The sequence below is a fragment of the Eretmochelys imbricata genome, chromosome 3, assembly GCF_965152235.1.
Source record: "Eretmochelys imbricata isolate rEreImb1 chromosome 3, rEreImb1.hap1, whole genome shotgun sequence".
Lineage (NCBI taxonomy): Eukaryota > Metazoa > Chordata > Testudines > Cheloniidae > Eretmochelys > Eretmochelys imbricata.
Window position 1 is genome coordinate 193,018,300 of NC_135574.1, and position 19,580 is coordinate 193,037,879.

Sequence of the window (19,580 nt, forward strand, 5' to 3'; positions counted from 1 at the left end):
CGAACCCCTTCATACTCTTCTTTCAATAATCTAAATAGGTTGAGCTCTTTCAATAGCTCACTAGAAGGCATTTTTCTCCAGCACTCAAAACATTTGGTGGCTCTTTGCTGCCCCAGCTCCAAGGTCTCAACATCTTTTTCAAATGAGAACACCAAAACCGTATTCCAGGGTATGTCTACACTACGAAATTAGGTCGAATTTATAGAAGTTGGTTTTGTAGAAAGCGTTTTTATACAGTTGATTGTGTGTGTCCCCACACAAATCTTCTAAGTGCATGTAAGCGGCGGAGTGTGTCCACAGTACCGAGGCAACCGTCCCCTTCCGGAGCATTGCACTGTGGGTTGCTATCCCACAGTTCCCGCAGTCTCCGCTGCCCATTTGAATTCTGGGTAGAAATCCCAATGCCTGATGGGGCTAAAACATTGTGGCGGGTGGTTCTGGGTACATATCACCAGGCCCCCCTTCCCTCCCTCCTTCCATGAAAGCAAGGGCAGACAATCGTTTTATGTCTTTTTTCTTGAGTTACCTGTGCAGATGCCAGATCACAGCAAGCATGGAGCCCGCTCAGCTAACTGTCACCGTATGTCTCCTGGATGCTGGCAAACGTGGTACTGCATTGCTACACAGCAGCAGTTTATTGTCTTTTGGCAGCAGACAGTGCAGTATGACTGATAGCCGTCGTCAACGTAGTCCTGGGTGCTCTTTTAACCGACCTCGATGAGGTCAGGGGCGCCTAGGCAAACATGGGAGTGACTCAGCCAGGTCATTTCCCTTTTAAGTTTCGTTTCATGGCGATTCAGTCCTACCGGCAGTGCACTGTCTTTTAATCAGCAGCCAGTAGATGATGGCCAGCAGTCATACTGCACCATCTTCTGCCGAGTACCCAGGAGATGATGATGGCTAGCGGTCGTACTGCACAGTCTGCTGCCAGCAAGATGTATAAAGAGAGATGAAGTGGCTCAAAACAAGAAATAGACCAGATTTGCTTTGTATTCATTTTCTCCTCCCTCCCTCCGTGAAATCAACGGCCTGCTAAACCCAGTTTTGAGTTCTATCCTTGAGGGGGCCATTCTGTTTCTTGCAAAGCCACCCCCTTTGTTGATTTTAATTCCCAGAGGTCCCTTCTCTGCCTGGTAGGTCCAGGAGGCAGCCTTGGGTGGGTTTGGGGGGGTACTAGCTCCAGGTCCAGGGTGAGAAACAGTTCCTGGCTGTCGGGAAAACTGGTTTCTCCGCTTGCTTGCTGTAAGCTATCTACAACCTCATCATCATCATCTTCTTCGTCCCCAAAACCTGCTTCCGTGTTGCCTCCATCTCCATTGAACGAGTCAGACAACACGGCTGGGGTAGTGGTGGCTGAACCCCCTAGAATGGCATGCAGCTCATCATAGAAGTAGCATGTTCGGGGCTCTGACCCGGAGCGGCCGTTCGCCTCTCTCGTTTTCTGGTAGGCTTGCCTCAGCTCCTTAAGTTTCACGCGGCACTGCTTCGGGTCCCTGTGATGGCCTCTGTCATTCATGCCCTGGGAGATTTTGAAAAATGTTTTGGCATTTCGAAAACCGGAACGTAGTTCTGATAGCATGGATTCCTCTCCCCATACAGCGATCAGATCCCGTACCTCCCGTTCGGTCCATGCTGGAGCTCTTCTGCAATTCTGGGACTCCATCATGGTCACCTCTGCTGATGAGCTCTGCATGGTCACCTGCAGCTTGCCAAGCTGGCCAAACAGGAAACTGAAATTCAAAAGTTCGCGGGCCTTTTCCTGTCTACCTGGCCAGTGCAACTGAGTTGAGAGTGCTGTCCAGAACGGTCACAATGGAGCACTCTGGGATACCTCACAGAGGCCAGTACTGTCTAATTGTGTCCACAGTACCCCAAATTTGACCCAGCAAGGCCGATTTGAGCACTAATGCCCTTGTCAGGGGTGGAGTAAGGAAATCGATTTTAAGAGCCCTTTAAGTTGAAAAAAAGGGCTTCGTCGTGTGGACAGGTGCAGGGTTAAATCGATTTAACGCTGCTAAATTTGACCTCAACTCCTAGTGTAGACCAGGGCTTACTGATGCTGTGTCACCTCCCTATCCTGCTCACGGCTCTGCTCCTACGTCTAATGATGGCTTTAGCCCTGTTCACCACAGCATCACATTGGGAGCTCATGTTGACGGGCTTCTCCACTATGGCCCCGAAAACCCTTTCAGAGTCACTGCTTTCCTGGACACACTTCCCCATTCTGGAGGTGTGACCGGCATGCCCTGTTGCTAGCTACAGGACCTTGCATTTGGCTCTGGTCAAATTTCTTTGCTTTGAATGTGTCCAGTTTACCAAATGAGCCAGATCGCTCTGTATCACTGTCCTCTCCTCATCAGTAATTACCACTCTGCCAGTATTTTGTCACCCACCAGTCTTATCAGCAGGGATTGTATGTTTGCTCCCAAATCACTGATAAAAATTATTTTAAAAAATTTGTCCTTGAGAGCTTCTTCAGAGCCTTAGTACCCAGGACCTGCTCCCCACAGCACAGTGAGAAAAGGCCGTCCAGCCCTGCTGGTACTTAGGGGAGAAGCACAGAACAAACACACCTTTAAGACCTGTGTTGTCCATTGGCTCTGAAAAACATGTGGGGGTCAACAGCTTACAAATGCACTACAGGCCTGTAGTGTAGACAGGTCCCAATGGTGTCTCGGTTTCCCACCCTCTAACATAGGGAGAACCAACAAAACCTTGATTAGCTCTATTTGATAGTTGGGGAAACCGAGGCACCTAGCAGTGAAGAGACTCACTCATAAGCCCAAAAGCAGGAATAGAAAATGGCAGGTCTTCTGATAGCCAGTCCTGGGACCTAGCCCCGCTTATCCTGGCCTCGCTGCTCTAACTTTGGTCACAGCCTCCTTGTCTTTTCCTCCATGTCCCTTAACCCCACGTCACTGCAGAAGAAAGATTTTCTGTTAGCCAGCTGGCTCTAATGCACGTGGATGTCATTCCAAAAGACGTGGTCTTGCTCAGTCCCATGTTATGGTTGGCGGAAGGAACCACTTGGTGACATTCTAGGGCCAGAGTTATACAGGAGGTGCCACTAGATGCACATAATGGTCCTTTCTGACCTTAACATCTGTCAATCTCTACATTTTCTGCTGCTAGGAAGATAACTCTGGACCTATTTTCTCTCATTTACTTTCAGTTGGAATGATTTAAATCCAGGCCAAAGGATTTCCTCTTCCATTGTGTCGTCAGCACCTTTGAGAGCAAACAGTTGCTGTTAGCCCACAGGTTTCCAGTTCCAACCTGACCCAGGGTGACATGGCCAGGAAAGGGGTTGGAGCTGAACTGCACCTAGCCCAGGTTATGCAGCTCCCTAGGGTGAAGGGAATAATTGTGGGGGTCACGTGACAAGAAGCAGCATATGACTAGGACCCAGGCCTCCTGAGAGATATAAGGGCAACCTGTGCTCAGCCAGAAGAAAGACCCCAAGGGGAGCAGGCATGGGACGGGCTTGGATAGTCCTTTAAAGGTCAGGGACAATTTGTGTGCAGGTGGTTCCCAAGCTGGATTGGGGAAACTGCCTCCTATTTGCACCCCCCGCTTCCCCTCTCCCACAGAGTCGAATTCAGAGTTTAGAAACAGAAAGGGGTATTTCTCCAAGGTGCTCCAAGGGCTCTTTGAACACCATAGCTTGTTTACAAATATAAATGCACGGTGCTCTGAAAGGGTCCATGATGATAGGATCTGCCAGAACTCAGCTCTATTCATTTTAAAGAATAAAGGACATTTGCCCCCAGGATCACTATGGACGTTAAAGGTTTGAAGATTGCTCCAGTTATCCTGGGAGACCCATCTTATTCCCGGCTTCCCTGGCTCATGAGGCCATTCACAAGCCACATGGACAAAAGGAAAGAACTGTTTAACTGTTGCCTCAGTAATTGCAGAGTGACAGTGGAATGTGTGTCTGTCCGTTTTAAAGGAAGATGGTGCTGTTTGCAGAATAGGTTGGAGGCAGGAGAAAAAAGTACGTCAAAGATTATAGTGGCATTTGGTATTTTGCCGAATATTGGGGAGAGTAAGGGAGAAAATATTAGCAGTGGGTGGGAGGCTGAGGTGCAGAGACATGCTCATTGGGTCCTACCAGCAGCATGTGCTGCAACAGGGCACTTTGGCTTTGAATTGCCTCCAGGAGCTGCCTGTGCCTCTCCCTATATTTTTCCATGCTGTCCTTGGCTATGGAGACACTGTCCCTGGCAATTGCCACCTTGCCTTTGGCAACTGTAACGATCTCCCTGGAAAGATCCCTGTCTGTTTCCCTGTCGGTCTCCAAATTCCACCTCCACTTCTCCACTGTTTTCAGGTATTCGTGGTAGGCGGGTAGGGAACTCTGCAATGAGGTCCACAAACATTTCAACTTTTTTTTCCCACTCAGGCTAGACAGCCAGTCAGCACTGATAGAGGCCTGTCCTTGAGAGTGTGGCCACTGAGCTTGCTGTGACTCAGGGACTAGGAAAAAACTGACAAGTTGTTATTGTTCTTATTCCCAAGAGGGTGGTATCATTTTTACATGCATTTCAGACTTACCCTCCTGGAGATTCTTCAGAGACGGTAAGTGCTGTGTGCATGAGGAAGGCTAGATCGGGATATTTGACTGTGCAGTATCTGCTCTTTGAGTTTGCCATTTGCATCCGAGACTGCAGAAGGCTGGGAATTGTGTAATTGGCATTGTAGTTGTGCTGTGCCTTCGAGGTGCTTATATAATGTCAGAGGGCTAAGTGGAAGGCATCTGGGAGCAAGCTGGATTGCAAACCCCTCGACATCTCTGAAGGAGGCCACATATCCACTTTTATACTGGATTGTCCCCTTTTTTGGTCCGATACACAACAGAGGACGTCATTTTGAAGAGCATGCCACTCTGCCCCCGCTGGCATGCAAGGTCACACTGGCAAGTGCAGGGTAGTGCACTCTTCCAAATGACATCCCCCAGGTAGCTTGACCTTACATGCACCATGCGTATGAGGTCGCACAGGCAGGGGCAGGCTCATGCCATTCCTGGAAGTGCCAGAATGTATGGTATTTCAGGAACATGTGAGTGGCCCCTGTGACAGGTTTAGTCACAGAGATCCCCTTGGGACTGTCACCTGAGGTGCTGCAATTACCTCTGAGCCCGTTTTCCCTGCCAGCCTGGGACTCCAGAACCCTGCCTTGTTGAGCCAGACATGCTAGCCTGCTGCAACCCAGACTCAGGGTCTGGGCCACCACCCAAAGCTGCAGACTTTAACCAAAAACAGCTCAGCGGGTTACTTCTCCAGCACCCAGACACCCAGTTCCCAATGGGATCCAAACCCCAAATAAATCCGTTTTACTCTGTATAAAGCTGATACAGGGTAAATTTGTAAATTGTTCACCCTCCATGTCACTGATAGAGAGATATGCACAGCTCTTTGCTCCCCCAGGTATTAATCACTTACTCTGGGTTTATTGATAATCAAAAGTGATTTTATTAAGTATAAAAAGTAGGATTTAAGTGGTTTCAAGGAATAACAGACACAACAAAGTAAGTAGCTAAGTTGCTACTAGATCTCTCAAAGTCCCTTCCAGATCTATGATTCTATGAAAAGTAGCACTAGAAACCAACCCCCCCCCAACCCCCGCCGCTCACACACACACCTACCCACCTGATCTCCAAATGTCTCAGGTGGCTAGTGTGAGGTGGGAATAGACCCAGAAGAAGGGGAATATTTTCTCCCCAGTGAAAGAAGCTGTAAGTCTGGCAATCAGATCACCATTATCTGGGTTGAAAAATGTCACTTGCTCAGTTTCATAGTTTACATAGATCCGTACCTTCTTGGGTGGCTCACTCAGTGGCAGGGGGCTCTCAGGGGCGGTGAGAAGTGAGTAGTGATGCCTGGTCTGTTCTAGCCCCCAGATCCCCTCCTCAGGGGTAAATTTGATTTGTTCTTTCCTCCTCACAGACTCTCTGGCGACCCCTATGACCCAGATTCTCCCCATCTCCTCCACTTCCCAGTAAATTCTCCCTGAAGTGAATCCCTCAGAGCCCAGCACACAGGAAACTTGGTCAAATCTCTTGAGATTCTCACACAGAACCTGAGGTTTGGATTGCCATGTCACAGTCTTCAGGTCCTTAGACAGCTTCAGCCCAGGATTAGCTGTGGATGGATCCAGAGTCACCTTCACTTCTGGAAGAGAGAATCAGAGCATCAGAGGCAGAGCTCAGCTCTGGGGGAGGACTGAGCAGCCCTGCTCTGGCCAGGACAGCCCCTAATTTTCTGTCTTGCTGCCAGGAGCTGACACTACTAGAGCTGGCCAAGGATTAACTGCAGCTCCCTCCGCCCCAGTACCTGGATCTGCTGCTGTGCTGTTTGCAGGTCTGGGATGGCCGGGTCTAGGCCCACCCAGGACTAAGGCCCATCCACTCAACTAACGGAGAGGAACCACTAAGCCCAGGCCACAGTTGAGTACCTGGGACAACAAAGGGGAAACCAGGAGCAGGAGTGAGCTAAAATATGAGGGATCTGGAGGGGGACACCAAGCAGAGAACCCCTGCCCGCACCCCCCAGCCCCCACCCGCCACAGGCCTCTCAGAAGTCAGTGGACACTGGCCAGAGGTGTGATCAGACAAGGGAGAGTAAATAGGCCACACAGTCACAGAGCACCACCCCCGTCCAGCTTCCGCCTCCTGGCGTGATGGATGCTGTCTTGGCCAGCACCAGGAGGAGGCTGAAGAGGAGGTCCTGTGACTTAGCTGCCTCTGCCTCTCTCCTCCCTTGCTGTCTCTTCTCCTTTGGTACTCTGCTGACACTGGTCCTGGCATTTGCTCACGGGCAGCAAACGAGGAGTGGGCGTATCACTACACTCCTGCCAGGACCCTTTGGCCTGCGCAGAGGTAAAGGGATCCCTGCCCGGCTTTGGGGGAAGAATGGGGTTTCTGTGGCACTAAAACCCCATTCAAAAAAAAGGGCCTGAATGCCACTCTGGAGTGTTCTGGCACCATTCCAGAGCTGCCTACCGCTGCCATTTTTTGGGGAAGATTGTATTGACCAGGTGCACATTATTTGTAAATACGCAAATTAGCACAAGAAATAATTTGTAGACATTTCACACATGAAGCTTCACAAAATATTGCAGCTATGGTTGTAACAGCTCTGGCATTCTTCGTGGGCATACACACACAGATTTGCATCAAAATAACTAAGGATGTGATATCAAACTGACTGAGTTATTTTGGTTCCAGTTACCAGGTCGGCAAACTCAAAAATCTACTAGGCCCAGAGAATGAAGTTAAGATCCCAGGAGGTTTCAAAATGCTTAAGTGACTTAGTCAAAACACTTAGTACCTCAGGGCTCAGTTCTGCTTGGGGGCAGATGGCATGGTATGGTATTGCCACTCTTACTTCTGCGCTGCTGTCTGCAGAGCTGGGCCCTCAGTTAGCAGTTGCCACTCTCTGGCCACCCAGATCTGAAGGCACAGGAGAAGTAAGGGTGGCAATACCGCAATCCCCCTAAAATAATCTTGTGACCCCTCTGCAACTCCCTTTTCGGTCAGGACCCCCAATTTGAGAAACACTGGTCTCCACCATGAAAGCTGTAGAGTATAGGGTAAAAGCACACAAAAGACCAGTTTTCACAGGGAAAGACGAGATTTCACAGTCTGTGGTGTGTTTTTCATGGGCGTGAATTTGGTAGGGCCATAACTATAGTTATAGATATCTTGCTACTAGGAAGAGAATATTCAGCAACTTAATGATTAGATAATGTCAATACAGGGTCAATATTCGGCATAAAACAAGGACTAACCCGAAAATGCATGGCTAAATTCAGTGGAGAATTAGGTCCATAATGCCTAGGGGAAAATATCCCCTCACTACTCACCGCTTTAGCAAAAGGGCACATCCCTAGTCTATAAAAAACCTAGGGAACCATCTGTCTCTTCCCATCCCCACTGAAACTACTATTTTTAATCCTTTACTTTTCACGTGAGACTCATTCATTGTAAAAGAGGGGGAAGCAGAGAACTATTGGGGTCAGGTCAGATTTTGACATTGGTAAAACATCAGCTTTATTTACCTCGATATACTTGAGTTTTTCTCCAACCTGAAAACAAGCACAAGCATAGAGATGAGAACTCCCCTGAACACAGATAGTCTGAGTATGACAACAATTCTTACAGAGTTTAGACTAAAGATAAAAGGAACTTACAAAGATCAGCCTTGAGCTCGTCTAAAAAACAAATAAAAAGAAATTAATATCTAATAAATTACAAAGAAGCTCTTGTTCAAGTAAGTCCGTATTTTGATAATGGTTTTGCTCATAAAGAATTCCTTTACTTAGAAACTGAAACCGAAAACTTAGTTAACTTTAAGTTAAGGTTAATATTATCAAAACAAACTGTATAGTCTAGTATAGAGACAGACAGACAGACAGACAGATAGATAAGAGGATGCGTAGAACTCCTCCAATAGCTGTTTCACTGGAGGAATAGAGATGAGAACTCTACTGAACACAGACAGATTCATTGATTCATAGATATTTAGGTCAGAAGGGACCATTATGATCATCTGGTCTGACCTCCTGCACAACGCAAGCCACAGAATTTCACCCACCACTCCTACAAAAAAAACCTCACACCTATATCTGTGCTATTGAAGTCCTCAAATCGTAGTTTAAAGACTTCAAGGAGCAGAGAATCCTCCAGCAAGTGACCCGTGCCCCATGCTACAGAGGGAGGCGAAAAACCTCCAGGGCCTCTTCCAATCTGCCCTGGAGGAAAATTCCTTCCCGACCCCAAATATGGCGATCAGCTAAACCCTGAGCATATGGGCAAGATTCATCAGCCAGATACTACAGAAAATTCTGAGTATGATAACATTTCTTGCAGAGTTTATACTAAAGATAAAAGGAACTTACCAAGCTCAAACTGGAGCTTTACTAAAAAAACAAATAAAAATAAATTAATACATAACAAATTACAAAAGAGCTCTTGTTCGATGAATACACATTTACCTAGCTACTGAAACTGAAAACTTAGTTAACTTTAAGGGAAGGTTAATATTTTCAAAACAAACTATAGAAGTATATCTCTATATCTATATAGATATATAGATCAGGAGGATGTGTAGGACTGGTCGAATAGCTATTCCATGGGTGGAATAGCAGCTTACACCTGCTGTCATCTAATGTAAGTAGTCCTTTAGCTCAAATGGTAGCGGGACATACTACAATATTAAAGGGCTGGGATGCAAAATTTAATGATGTGAGCTGAAGACATCTTAATTACAGATTTTTTTAAAACTAAAAACCTATGAACCTATTGACAAACTATGTTGATATAATGAAGTGAGCTGTAGCTCACGAAAGCTTATGCTCAAATAAATTGGTTAGTCTCTAAGGTGCCACAAGTACTCCTTTTCTTTTTATGTTGAAATAATGTTATTTAGGTTGCCAGGTCAAGCACTCAAAATTAGAAAATGCCAGAATTAAGTTTCCTTGTACAACTTTAATTCAGGCCCCTTTTGCATACGCATACAGTCTTTAATGAAATGATCACATAGTAGTTTTTTCACAGGACCCTTGTCTCATTCCATACACAGGCCTATTCAATCCCCATGTAAACCAAAAGGGCCTCCAGGACCAGAAAAAAAAACATGGATCAATTGATTCTGTGGAACAACAACTGAAAAAACAGGAATGGAAGTGCGGGTCAAAGGTTTACAATCAGGGTTCCAGAGGGAAGACATGGAGCAGAGAACATTGGAAAGTGCACACTGCTCCTCAAGAGTCCAGGAAGCTAGCTGATACCGTGCAGAGGAACTCTGCCGAGAGATGTGAATTGACAAGTGCACAAAATTGAGTCCCACAGTCTTAGTCGCAGGGAACTCCTCCATCTAACCCCTCCTCCCTGATTGATATATGGCCAACAGGAGGTTGAGGAGGAGGTTCCACAACTTCATGGAGCCAAGGATAGGAAATGCATAAATAAAAAGGTACAGGGAAAAGTGCAACCAGAACCTCAACAAGAGGTTCTGGAGGAGGCAGAAAAGGGACTGCAACCTGATGCACTGTAGGTATGCATGTGCCAGGGCCTCCATCTCACCACAATAAAAAACATCAGGGGAGTCTGAAAACCACATCAGCAACATGTCCATGAACTGGGGTTCAGCAAGGAGGCCTACGCACTCGGTGACTACAATGGACCTGGCTGCAGAGATTAACTTCCAGGTCCTGAGGAGGTTCTTGTGAAAGACCAGCAGCCTTGAGAGATCTTGAAGGAGACCTCTTGGATGGAGATAAAACAGCAGCCAGTCATATCAGAGCCTTTGGAGGTGGCTGAGGAAGGTGTGCTCCATGTCAGACTATGCTCAGTATAAAGGAGATTCTACAGGGCCTCAAGTGGAAAGCATGGACTTTGTTGTGAATGCAACCTATGCCGTGCCCTCCCTCTTCCAGAGGGAGGCTCACAATACCTTCAGAGACCTAGTGCTTCCCCAGCCAGAAGAAACTCCAGGACTTCCCTCTGGAGGTTGGCCAGAGTATCCAGGGGTGGGTTCAGGCTGTTGAACTGGTGTCCAAATGACTGGAGGATAGCTAATGTGATGCCAATTTTTGAAAAGGCCTCCAGAGGTGACCCCAGCAATTGCAGGCTGGTAAGTCTGACTTCAGTATAGGGCAAACTGGTTGAAGCTATAGTAAAGAACAAAATTGTCAGACACACAGATGAACATAATTTGTTGGGGAAGAGTCAACATGGTTTTTGTAAAGGGAAATCATGCCTCACCAATCTACTAGAATTCTTTGAGGGGGTCAACAAGCATGTAGACAAGGAGGATCCAGTAGATAAGTGTATTTAGATTTTCAGAAAGCCTTTGACAAGGTCCCTCACCAAAGGCTCTTAATCAAAGTAAGCAGTCATGGGATAAGAGGGAAGGTCCTCTCATGGATTGGTAACTGGTTAAAAGATAGGAAACAAAGGATAGGAATAAATGGTCAGTTTTCAGAATGGAGAGAGGTAAATAGTGGTGTCCCCCATGGGGGTGTACTGGAAAAAGGGGTAAACACTGGGTTATCTGTAGCACAAGAACAGGAGGCAAAAGAATGTTGTAGATGGTACTGCAGACTTGAAGTATCCTTTCTTTCACATATAGTGCCACTCCCTCACCAGCATGACCTGCTCTGTCCTTCCGATATATTTTGTACCCTGGTATTACAGTGTCCCATTCATTATCTTCATTCCACCAAGCTTCTGTGATGCCTATTATATCAATATCCTCATTTAATATGAGGCACTCTAGTTCACCCATCTTATTATTTAGACAGCTAGCACTGGTATATAAGTACTTGAAAAACTTGTCACTTTTTATTTGTCTCCCATTACATGATGTAATTGAACGGAACTTTTTTTCATTTGACTGTTTCTCATCAGATCCTACCTGTATTTTATCATCTTCCATCCTCTCCTCCTTACTAGGACATAGAGAATCTCCATTAAAAGATTCTCCCCTAAGGGATGTTGCTGTCCGAAGGACGTGCTCCTCCGCACCTGTCAGCTTCCCCCCAGCCCTTAGTTTAAAAACTGCTTAACGACCTTTTTAATTTTAAGTGCCAGCAATCTGGTTCCATTTTGGTTTAGATAAGTTCATGGAGGACAGGTCCATCAATGTCTATTAGCCAAGATGGTCAGGCACACAACCCCATGCTTTGGGTGTCCCTTAATCTCTGACTGCTAGAAGCTGGGACCAGATGACAGGGGCTGTATCACTCAATATATTGCCCTGTTCTCTTCACTTCCTCGGAAGCATCTGGAACTAGCCACAGTTGAAAGACAGGATATGGGGCTTGGTCTGGATCATTGGTCTGACACAGTATAGGCTGTTCTTATGTTCTTATTAGGAGCATCAAAACATTTTGGTTCAACAGTATAGACACGTTTTGTTTCATAGTGTTAAAATGTTTGATTTCAAGTTGCTTGTGTTCAGTTATTTCATTTATACCTGTATATTACATTAAAATATTAAATATGGAGCACAGACATAATACTATACATATTATATAAATACAATATAATTTAAAAATAATATTTTAATATAATATAAAAGTCAAAACAAAATGAATTAAAACGATGATGTCAAAACAAAAAACATTTTGACGTTGTTTGACGTCACATTTCATCTTTTTCCTATTGAAAATTTCATCAAAACATTTAAATGAAACTTCATCTTTTGTTGGAAAACTCTTCAGTTACAAATTCTTTGACCAGCCCTAATTGTTGCAGGACTGTGTGTCCATAATCTCTTTCATTGTCCTAAACTCAAGGTTTAACTCAGGAAATAGCTATGTCTAGGAATCACTGGGCTACTAGTAGTCTGTCGACAGACTCCAGGAGGAAAAGGTTCAGCCCAGACCATTCATGGTGCCTTTGCTGACAGAGTCAGGGAGGAGTATGACTGGGCTTCAACCGTGGAGAAGGGCATCACCAAGATGGCCCAGCCCCTCTCCTCCCAATGAGGTTGGCAGCCTTGCTGGCTGTGTTTAGAAAATCCTCCACGTCATCTTCCAGGCCAGTTTGGGCCTCAAACACCCAAGAGACACCCCCCCCGGTGGTCTTTAAATTTCCATCCAGGACAGATCTGTGAACTGCCACAGGAGACCTTCTCTCCGCTGGTGAGTCCTTTCTTGCTTAGCCAATTGCACCTCTATCTGCCAGCCCATGAACTGTTCCTGCTGCTGACAGAGCTGGGTTTGCAGCAGCTGCAGCCGTGCAGTGGGCTCTGCTGCTATAGCTAGGCAGGATCATGAGGTTGTTGCATCAGTAGAAGAGATCTTCCATGATCCCTCATCCCCGTAACCACATCATCCAGAGAAAAAGAGACAAACTCTCATTTTCCCCCCTCCTTTGGAGACATTTACATACAATTGCTAACACATTGTCACTGGCCCGAAACGTTTACCTCTCTCGCTCTCCATTTCTGATTTAAAGAAAAAAAAGGGAAAAATATGCAATCTCATGCTGTCAGGTACCTGAGGATAATTCAGACTGTAATTTAATGTAGCTGCGCTGTGATTATTAAAGAGATTGACTGACAGTGTGACATGGATAGACCTCACTCTGGAGGCCAGAATACAATCAATCAGAAGCTAGAATATCTTAATGTAGATTTAGTTGTTGCTTTATTTTATGTCTTTGTAAGTAGATGAATTTTGATGCGTTCTTTCAAAATTATGATGAGAGCATCACCCTATGAGCTTGCTTTTCTCTAATTTGTCAAAAAATGCAAATATGCCCTTCCTTATATCTTGCATACCATTCTGTAGGGCACATTTCAAAGAACATTACAACAAACACAAAACTTCCCCAAACTCTTTTTAAGCCTGAACTCCATGCTGAGCAGATGTGCCACCAGCCTTCCCACCCCCACAAAAAAAGTCAAAAAAGAAAGTATTTTAAACTCTCAAACTTTTATAATTGTGGCAATTAAAACTTATGGTTCCACTTTTAAAAATACTAAAAAATAAAACTACTGAAAACCATACTTAGTCACCCAAACAAATTGAACTCTAGCAAGAAGTCAATATAGGAGTAAAGCTTGTGAGTAGAGAACTGAAATCTTGGCACTGGTTCTCCAGCATACTTGTCTCTGATACTAAATGTGATCCTTCAACGTGACCCTGATCTCATTCTGTGTTAGTGCCAGAATGTTATGATCTCAGCTTTGGAATTTATATAGAAATGCTCAAGCTTAACTGGAAACAAATGGTTTTGTGTTGGAATATCCTTGTTTTGTGTAAGTGTAGGGACGTGGGTGTGCATGGAGTTGGCAAGGGTCAATGTTGGTGAGGTGGTGGGAAATGATTGTGGGGGTCATGGCAATGTGGAAAGGCAAGTAAGAGTCATGGGCCAGGATGCGACTCACGAGTGAGAGTGTAGAGGCAGAGTCAGGCAGCTGGCGGAGACCATCTGAAAGTTGAAGGGCAGAGGGAGACTTGGGCAAGGAAGACAGAGGGAGTTGGGGGATGTGTAATGTCAGGTCAGGTGGGTATGTGGATCAGGGAAGTTGCATCCCCCCGTGGAACAAGGTTTATAACAGGGAGAGGGTTATGACACTTACCAAGATCATCAACGAGTTTCCCTAAAAACAAGAACAGAATGTATTGTAGGTTTCTCAATAGCACATCACATAAATAATTCCATAAGAGTTCAGGCTCAGGGCCTACCTCAGTCCCATAAAAGTCAATGGAAAGACAATTATCCCAAATGGAAAATGCTGTTAACTTTAAGAACTTGAGTCTGTGGTTAAAACAAACCATAAAATAATGTTCTAGTGAAGAAATTTACCAAAACACAAGTTTAAGATGTCAGAAAGGCTGGAAATTCACAGTTCTGCTTCTGATACTGACCTTTTCCCAGTTACTCTGCCCCAGCCACCATCTACATAAAGGTTATGTTATAAACTTAGGAGGATGTGAAAAACACCTTCACCTCATTGACATCCCAGTGAGTGACAGAGTGAAGGGTCACTGTAACGTACACTTGCCTCCACCCTATGCCTGTCCATGTGGGGCAAACTCCTGCCATCCTTGGGGCTCTCTGGGGTGCACTGCAGAGACTTGCAGGGTAGGAGCAGGGCGGGCAGCAACTCTGCTTTGCATGTAATAACCACCGAGCTGACCATTCGTTCATCAGAACCCCTAACAGAGGCCCGGAAGGCACCAGCAACTTGTTCCAAAGCTCGAGATGCCCCCCCCCCCCCCCCGACTGCAGTTCCCATAGAAGAGCCTTACCTTTCTCTGCAACATGCGCCGCTATGAGAGAAGGGAAGAGACTTGTTAAAAAGGGGGAGAGTCCAGTACAAATGCTGCACGGTCTACAGACCACTGGTTGGCTGGTAATGAACTGTATCAACAGACTTCCACTACAACCACTCCCACTGACCCCCTTGTATTGTGTCTCACAGGGGCCTGCGCTTGCCTGTCGTAGCGATCCTCCCACCTGTGGTTAAAGTTCTCCTGTTCAACTGGAACCCAAACCCTGTAACATATTTGTGCAGCCTCCTCAACTGACTTGGGGAATAAAGATCAGCTTGGCTGGATTGGACTGGTTCTGAGCTAGGCCCAACAGCATGAAACTAACCAAATCTCCTCAGCTACCCAGGCTTCAGTCACAGCCCATTTCAATACTCCTGTGGAGAACAGCCTCCTGTGCCTGACTGGGAGCCAGCCCCTGAGAATGGCTATCCACGCTGAACTTGGGAGTACAGAAAAATACAGAATTGCTGGAAAGGAGATAGTGAATCTGCAGCCCCATAGGATTGGGCACCATTGCTTCACCCCTGTGCAGGATAAAAGATTCTTTGAAAAACCGGGCTACAAGAGAGGAAATGGGACTGACACTACCAGAGCTAGCAGGCAATTTGTGAGTCTCAGACACTGCAGTGATGAACATCATGGGAAAGCCAATGAGGAAATGAATAGCTCCATATTCAGAGCAGGGTTTGGGTGGTGACAGTCAATAATGCCACGCTGCAGGAAGGGAAATAATAATTGCAGGTGTTATTTTTAAAGTGGTCTCTATTTAGCTAATCATTGGTCCTCTGCCTTAGATCTTGATAAGCTAAAGGAAGGGGGCGGCCACCTTCATAGACAGGGCCCTGAGAGGCAGGGGTTAGAACCCTAGCCTGGGACTCGCACCATGGCTCAATTCCTGGCTCTACCACAGACTCTCTGTGTGAGTGAGGGCACGTCACCAAGGGCTTGTCTCCACCTAAAAGTTGGGCTGCTTTAACCTTGCTGCTGTACAATACCTGGCTGTGCTCTCTGCTAAGGGTTTTAAAGTGCACAAAACCAATCAGAGGCATATGTAAGCCCAGAACTCTCATTTCCAAGCCCACTGCAGTGTTCTTAGGCTAAGGGCATTTTGACAGGTGAGCATCTCTCTACTGTGCTGCGCAGGTGCTGTATTAGCACTCTGTTTTTCCAAAGGGAAGGGCTCATCATTTCAAATTGTAAATCATGGACATTGGTTTTGGTATTTGGTTTCATCCATTAGACACTAGCTATGGGAATCCAGTGATATGTTTCATGTGGCTCCTAGGCCCTTCACTTATTTCCCAAGATATGGGCAAAAAAGTAATGGAAGACTTCAGATTTCCCTCACAAATTCCACCCGAGGGCCTGTCCTGAACTCCCAGTTTAGGGTAATCTGACTTTTCTTGAGAAATTTAGAGAGGGTGCAAAATGTGGCTTCACATAAAAATGTAGCTGCATCTTTAACTGTGGAGAAGCCACCTCCACTCTCATCTCATTTATATTTTAAAGCAAATCTCTGAGTACACTGTAGTGCCCTGTTATAACTTCACCTTTTGCCTTGTGTTGCTTCCAGAAGAAGTAGCTTGCTGTGAAAGTGAGAAAACCCACAACAACCAGGAGTATGTACACAGCCACCTTCCAGGGGTAGCCTCTCAGGAAGAATGGATCTGTAAGACAAAACCTCATCCTCATTAACTTGGAAACACTGACAGAACAGATGTGTGCGACCGTTATGGTGATCATGGCATTGTGCCACTGGTTGGAAGCAGAGGTGGTCAGGAATTTTTCAACTAAATTGTTTTGGTTTTTTTGTCAGAAAATGCCACTTCATCATAACCAAATATTTTTACAGGAAAGGGTTCTTGGGTCCAGGATGGGATTTCTGGTCAAAACCAGAGAAGGAGTGAAACCCCTGAATATCCACTAGCCTAGTGGCTAGGACACTCACAGAGGATATCCAGGGTCAAATTCCTGCTGATTTGGAGCAGGGATTTGACCTAGCAGACTATTGTGACTCTTCTTTCTCTTGTTTTTAATGAAAACTTTTGAAAAGTGTCAGTTTTGTCCCCATGGGGAAAAGGAATTTGTTTTGAAAACTAGAAAATCTTCATGGGACAGGAAACCATTTCCTTCCCAGCTCCAGTTTGTGAGAGCCCATTCTGGCTGCACAAAGGGGCCTTTTCTACACTACAGAAATTTTCCAAGCCTCCCTCTCCATTGTGAATGCCAATTCAACTCCAGGCATGTTAACTGTGTTAACAATAATAAGACACACTATTAAACACTCCTCCCCCCAAAATTAGCCATGTTTCATTATACTTCATCTGCAGCTTGGAAGGCCGGTTCATGAAGTCTAACCTCCCCTAAATTCACCACACATGGTGTTTAATGAATAGCCTCTGAGCAGCTCTATTCACATGCACGTTGTAAATCCAATATTTAAATTAGCCCTAAACATACCCCCTTTTTGGTGAGTGGCTGAACTGTGTGGCTTTGATGAACACCAACCTGCAATGTAGACCACAGACTCTTTCCATGGGTTGAGGTGGGAGTTCCTGACAGAGCAGGACAGATCCTGAATGGAAGTTTCTGTTGCAATAATGGAAATTTGTGCTTCAAACAGGCCGTTATCACGTTGAGTTATTTTTTCTGTCAGGGATGGTAAGTGCTTCCCACTGAGGTCTCTCCACTGCACCTGGGGCTCCGGGTACCATCCAGCAGACTCACACACCATGTGGATCCCTCCGCTCTGGTAGCTGTCAATAGAGATGCGAGGCGTAGAACCCAGACCTGGAGGGAAATGGAGTGAACCTGTGTGAACCCTACACAAGCATTATGCATCTCTTCAGCCTGGAAGGTAAGCATTTAATTCTTCAGGAGAAGGGAAAAGTGGATCATTGTCCCTCCTGCAGAAGGGCAAGAGCCTTTCGCTGTGTCACTGCTGGGCTCTGGCTGTGAGAAGTGTTTCATTATTGCCTGAGTCCTAAAGCTGGAAGCCTATCTCAATGTGAATAGCATATTTCAGCTCCAGGATAAAATGATAGGCCGTATCATTGAACAGAGAGAGCAGCCCAACTAAACTGGCTGTCAGCTCCAGGAAATAACAATTCCAGTGGCAGGCAGTTGAAGCCAGACAAAATATGGTGCAAATTTTTCACAATGTGTGTACTTAATCACTGGAACAAAGGACATGGTGGATTCTCCATCTCCGGTAGTCCTTCAATCAGAATTGTAAGTCTCTTCCTTAAAAATAAATTAATTAATAAATAATTGCTCTAGCTCACCCATAAGTTACTGGGCTGGATGTAGGAATCACTGGGTGAAATTCTCTGGCCTGTGTCATACAGAGGATCAGATTAGATGATCATAAAAGTGCTTTCTGGCTTTAACATCTATGACTCTATGGAATGTTTGAGGGGCTGAGGATTAGAAACCTTAAGTACCAAGCTGCAGTAGCAGGTGAGCAGTTACTGCACAGCCTTAGTACAGAGTAAGGGAGAAGAACATATATGGCCTGTTGCCTCTCCCCGGCCCCCACTCTCTCTCTCACATGCACACACACATTTGCGACCAGGACTCGTATGACAATTGTCTACAGAGATGACATGCAGAAGCAGATTGAGCCAGTGGTAAAAATTAAGTGCCAGCAGGTTAAGAGTTAACAATCTCAGATCCACCCGGGTGAAGATTTAACAGCAATCAGTGCTGTAATTCTCTACTCATGCCTCAGGCCTGTTTGTTTGAGAAGTTCAGTTATTTATTGGGACAAGTTTAAAGAATGAAGAAAGGGTGATGCAGCAGTATATTGTATTTACAGTCTCTTTAAAATTAGTTGTTTAATCACCAGAAGGCCTCCCATTTTCAGGGGTCTCTCACATGAAGCAGATACATGCACGGGCTGTATGCTGAAAGTTTGTAGGAGTCATCTTGTCATGTCATAACGAGAGCTCTGGTTTAAACTTTATATCCCTGGTCCTGCTCTGTTTCCTGAAGTCTGTAGCACACTCATAAGGAAGATACTCTCAGAAGCGTGACAATGCTAGAAAGCAAGACAAACCTAGTGTAGACACCGTTATACTGGCAAAGATGCGACCATTCCCCGTAAAACTTGATTTGCTCAGTGTGGGTGAAATAAGGTGGTACAAAGTCACTTTGCCAGTATAAGCCACCAGGAACACTTTGCCGGTATAGTGTATGTAGTACAAACAGGGCCTGAAACATAAGCCCTTGTATCAGAGGCCTGGTGTGAGGCCTGAGGCCTGAACTAAAGTAGTTTTGTTGATATAAAACAAAGAAGCAAAGTCGGGTTTTGCCTGCTTGGAAGCAGACAGAATCTGGCAAGAATAGGGCTGATATTGCAGAAACACGCATTCCTAAGTAGTATTAGGCACAAATCTATGCAAGCACATTCCAGAAAGGTGGCACCAGAACACCTCGATAGCAAACACGTTCCCCAAAGAGAACAGGAACACACTGAGCCATCTTAAGGAAAAGGTCAAGATGACAGCATGATGGATAGCCATTTTGTGATCCAACCAACATGTACAAGCTAATGGGTATCTGCTCGATACGTCGATGGGTGGCACCCTAATACGTCAGAGGGTGGCACCGTGGTACATCCTGAGTAAAGTGTAACTTGTTTGTATCTGTGTATAAAGATGTATCTCAGAAGGCGTGTCTTTGTCTGGCCAAGGGGAGAATGGAAAGTCCCGCCATTCACTGAGCTGGTCCATTTTCACGGGCATACATGTGTTAGTGTACCTGTAACGACTGAGCTGGTGCATTAG

At 45.6% G+C, this 19,580-nt stretch overlaps 1 protein-coding gene across 4 annotated transcripts in view; it reads right to left on the reverse strand.

Moving 5' to 3' along the window:
- Positions 1 to 5,450: 5,450 nt before the first annotated feature.
- Positions 5,451 to 19,580, reverse strand: part of LOC144263205 (butyrophilin subfamily 1 member A1-like) — a 46,990-nt gene continuing 32,860 nt past the window's right edge. For all 4 annotated transcript variants that reach the window (XM_077814004.1, XM_077814006.1, XM_077814003.1 and 1 more), the window contains 8 exons: positions 17,302 to 17,583; positions 16,344 to 16,460; positions 14,770 to 14,790; positions 14,097 to 14,117; positions 8,902 to 8,922; positions 8,194 to 8,214; positions 8,062 to 8,088; positions 5,451 to 6,173 (listed from right to left, as the gene is read on the reverse strand). In XM_077814004.1, the coding sequence (XP_077670130.1) occupies positions 5,668 to 6,173; positions 8,062 to 8,088; positions 8,194 to 8,214; positions 8,902 to 8,922; positions 14,097 to 14,117; positions 14,770 to 14,790; positions 16,344 to 16,460; positions 17,302 to 17,583 (1,016 nt within the window). In that variant the 3' untranslated portion in view covers positions 5,451 to 5,667. The remainder of the gene's footprint in view (positions 6,174 to 8,061; positions 8,089 to 8,193; positions 8,215 to 8,901; positions 8,923 to 14,096; positions 14,118 to 14,769; positions 14,791 to 16,343; positions 16,461 to 17,301; positions 17,584 to 19,580) is intronic.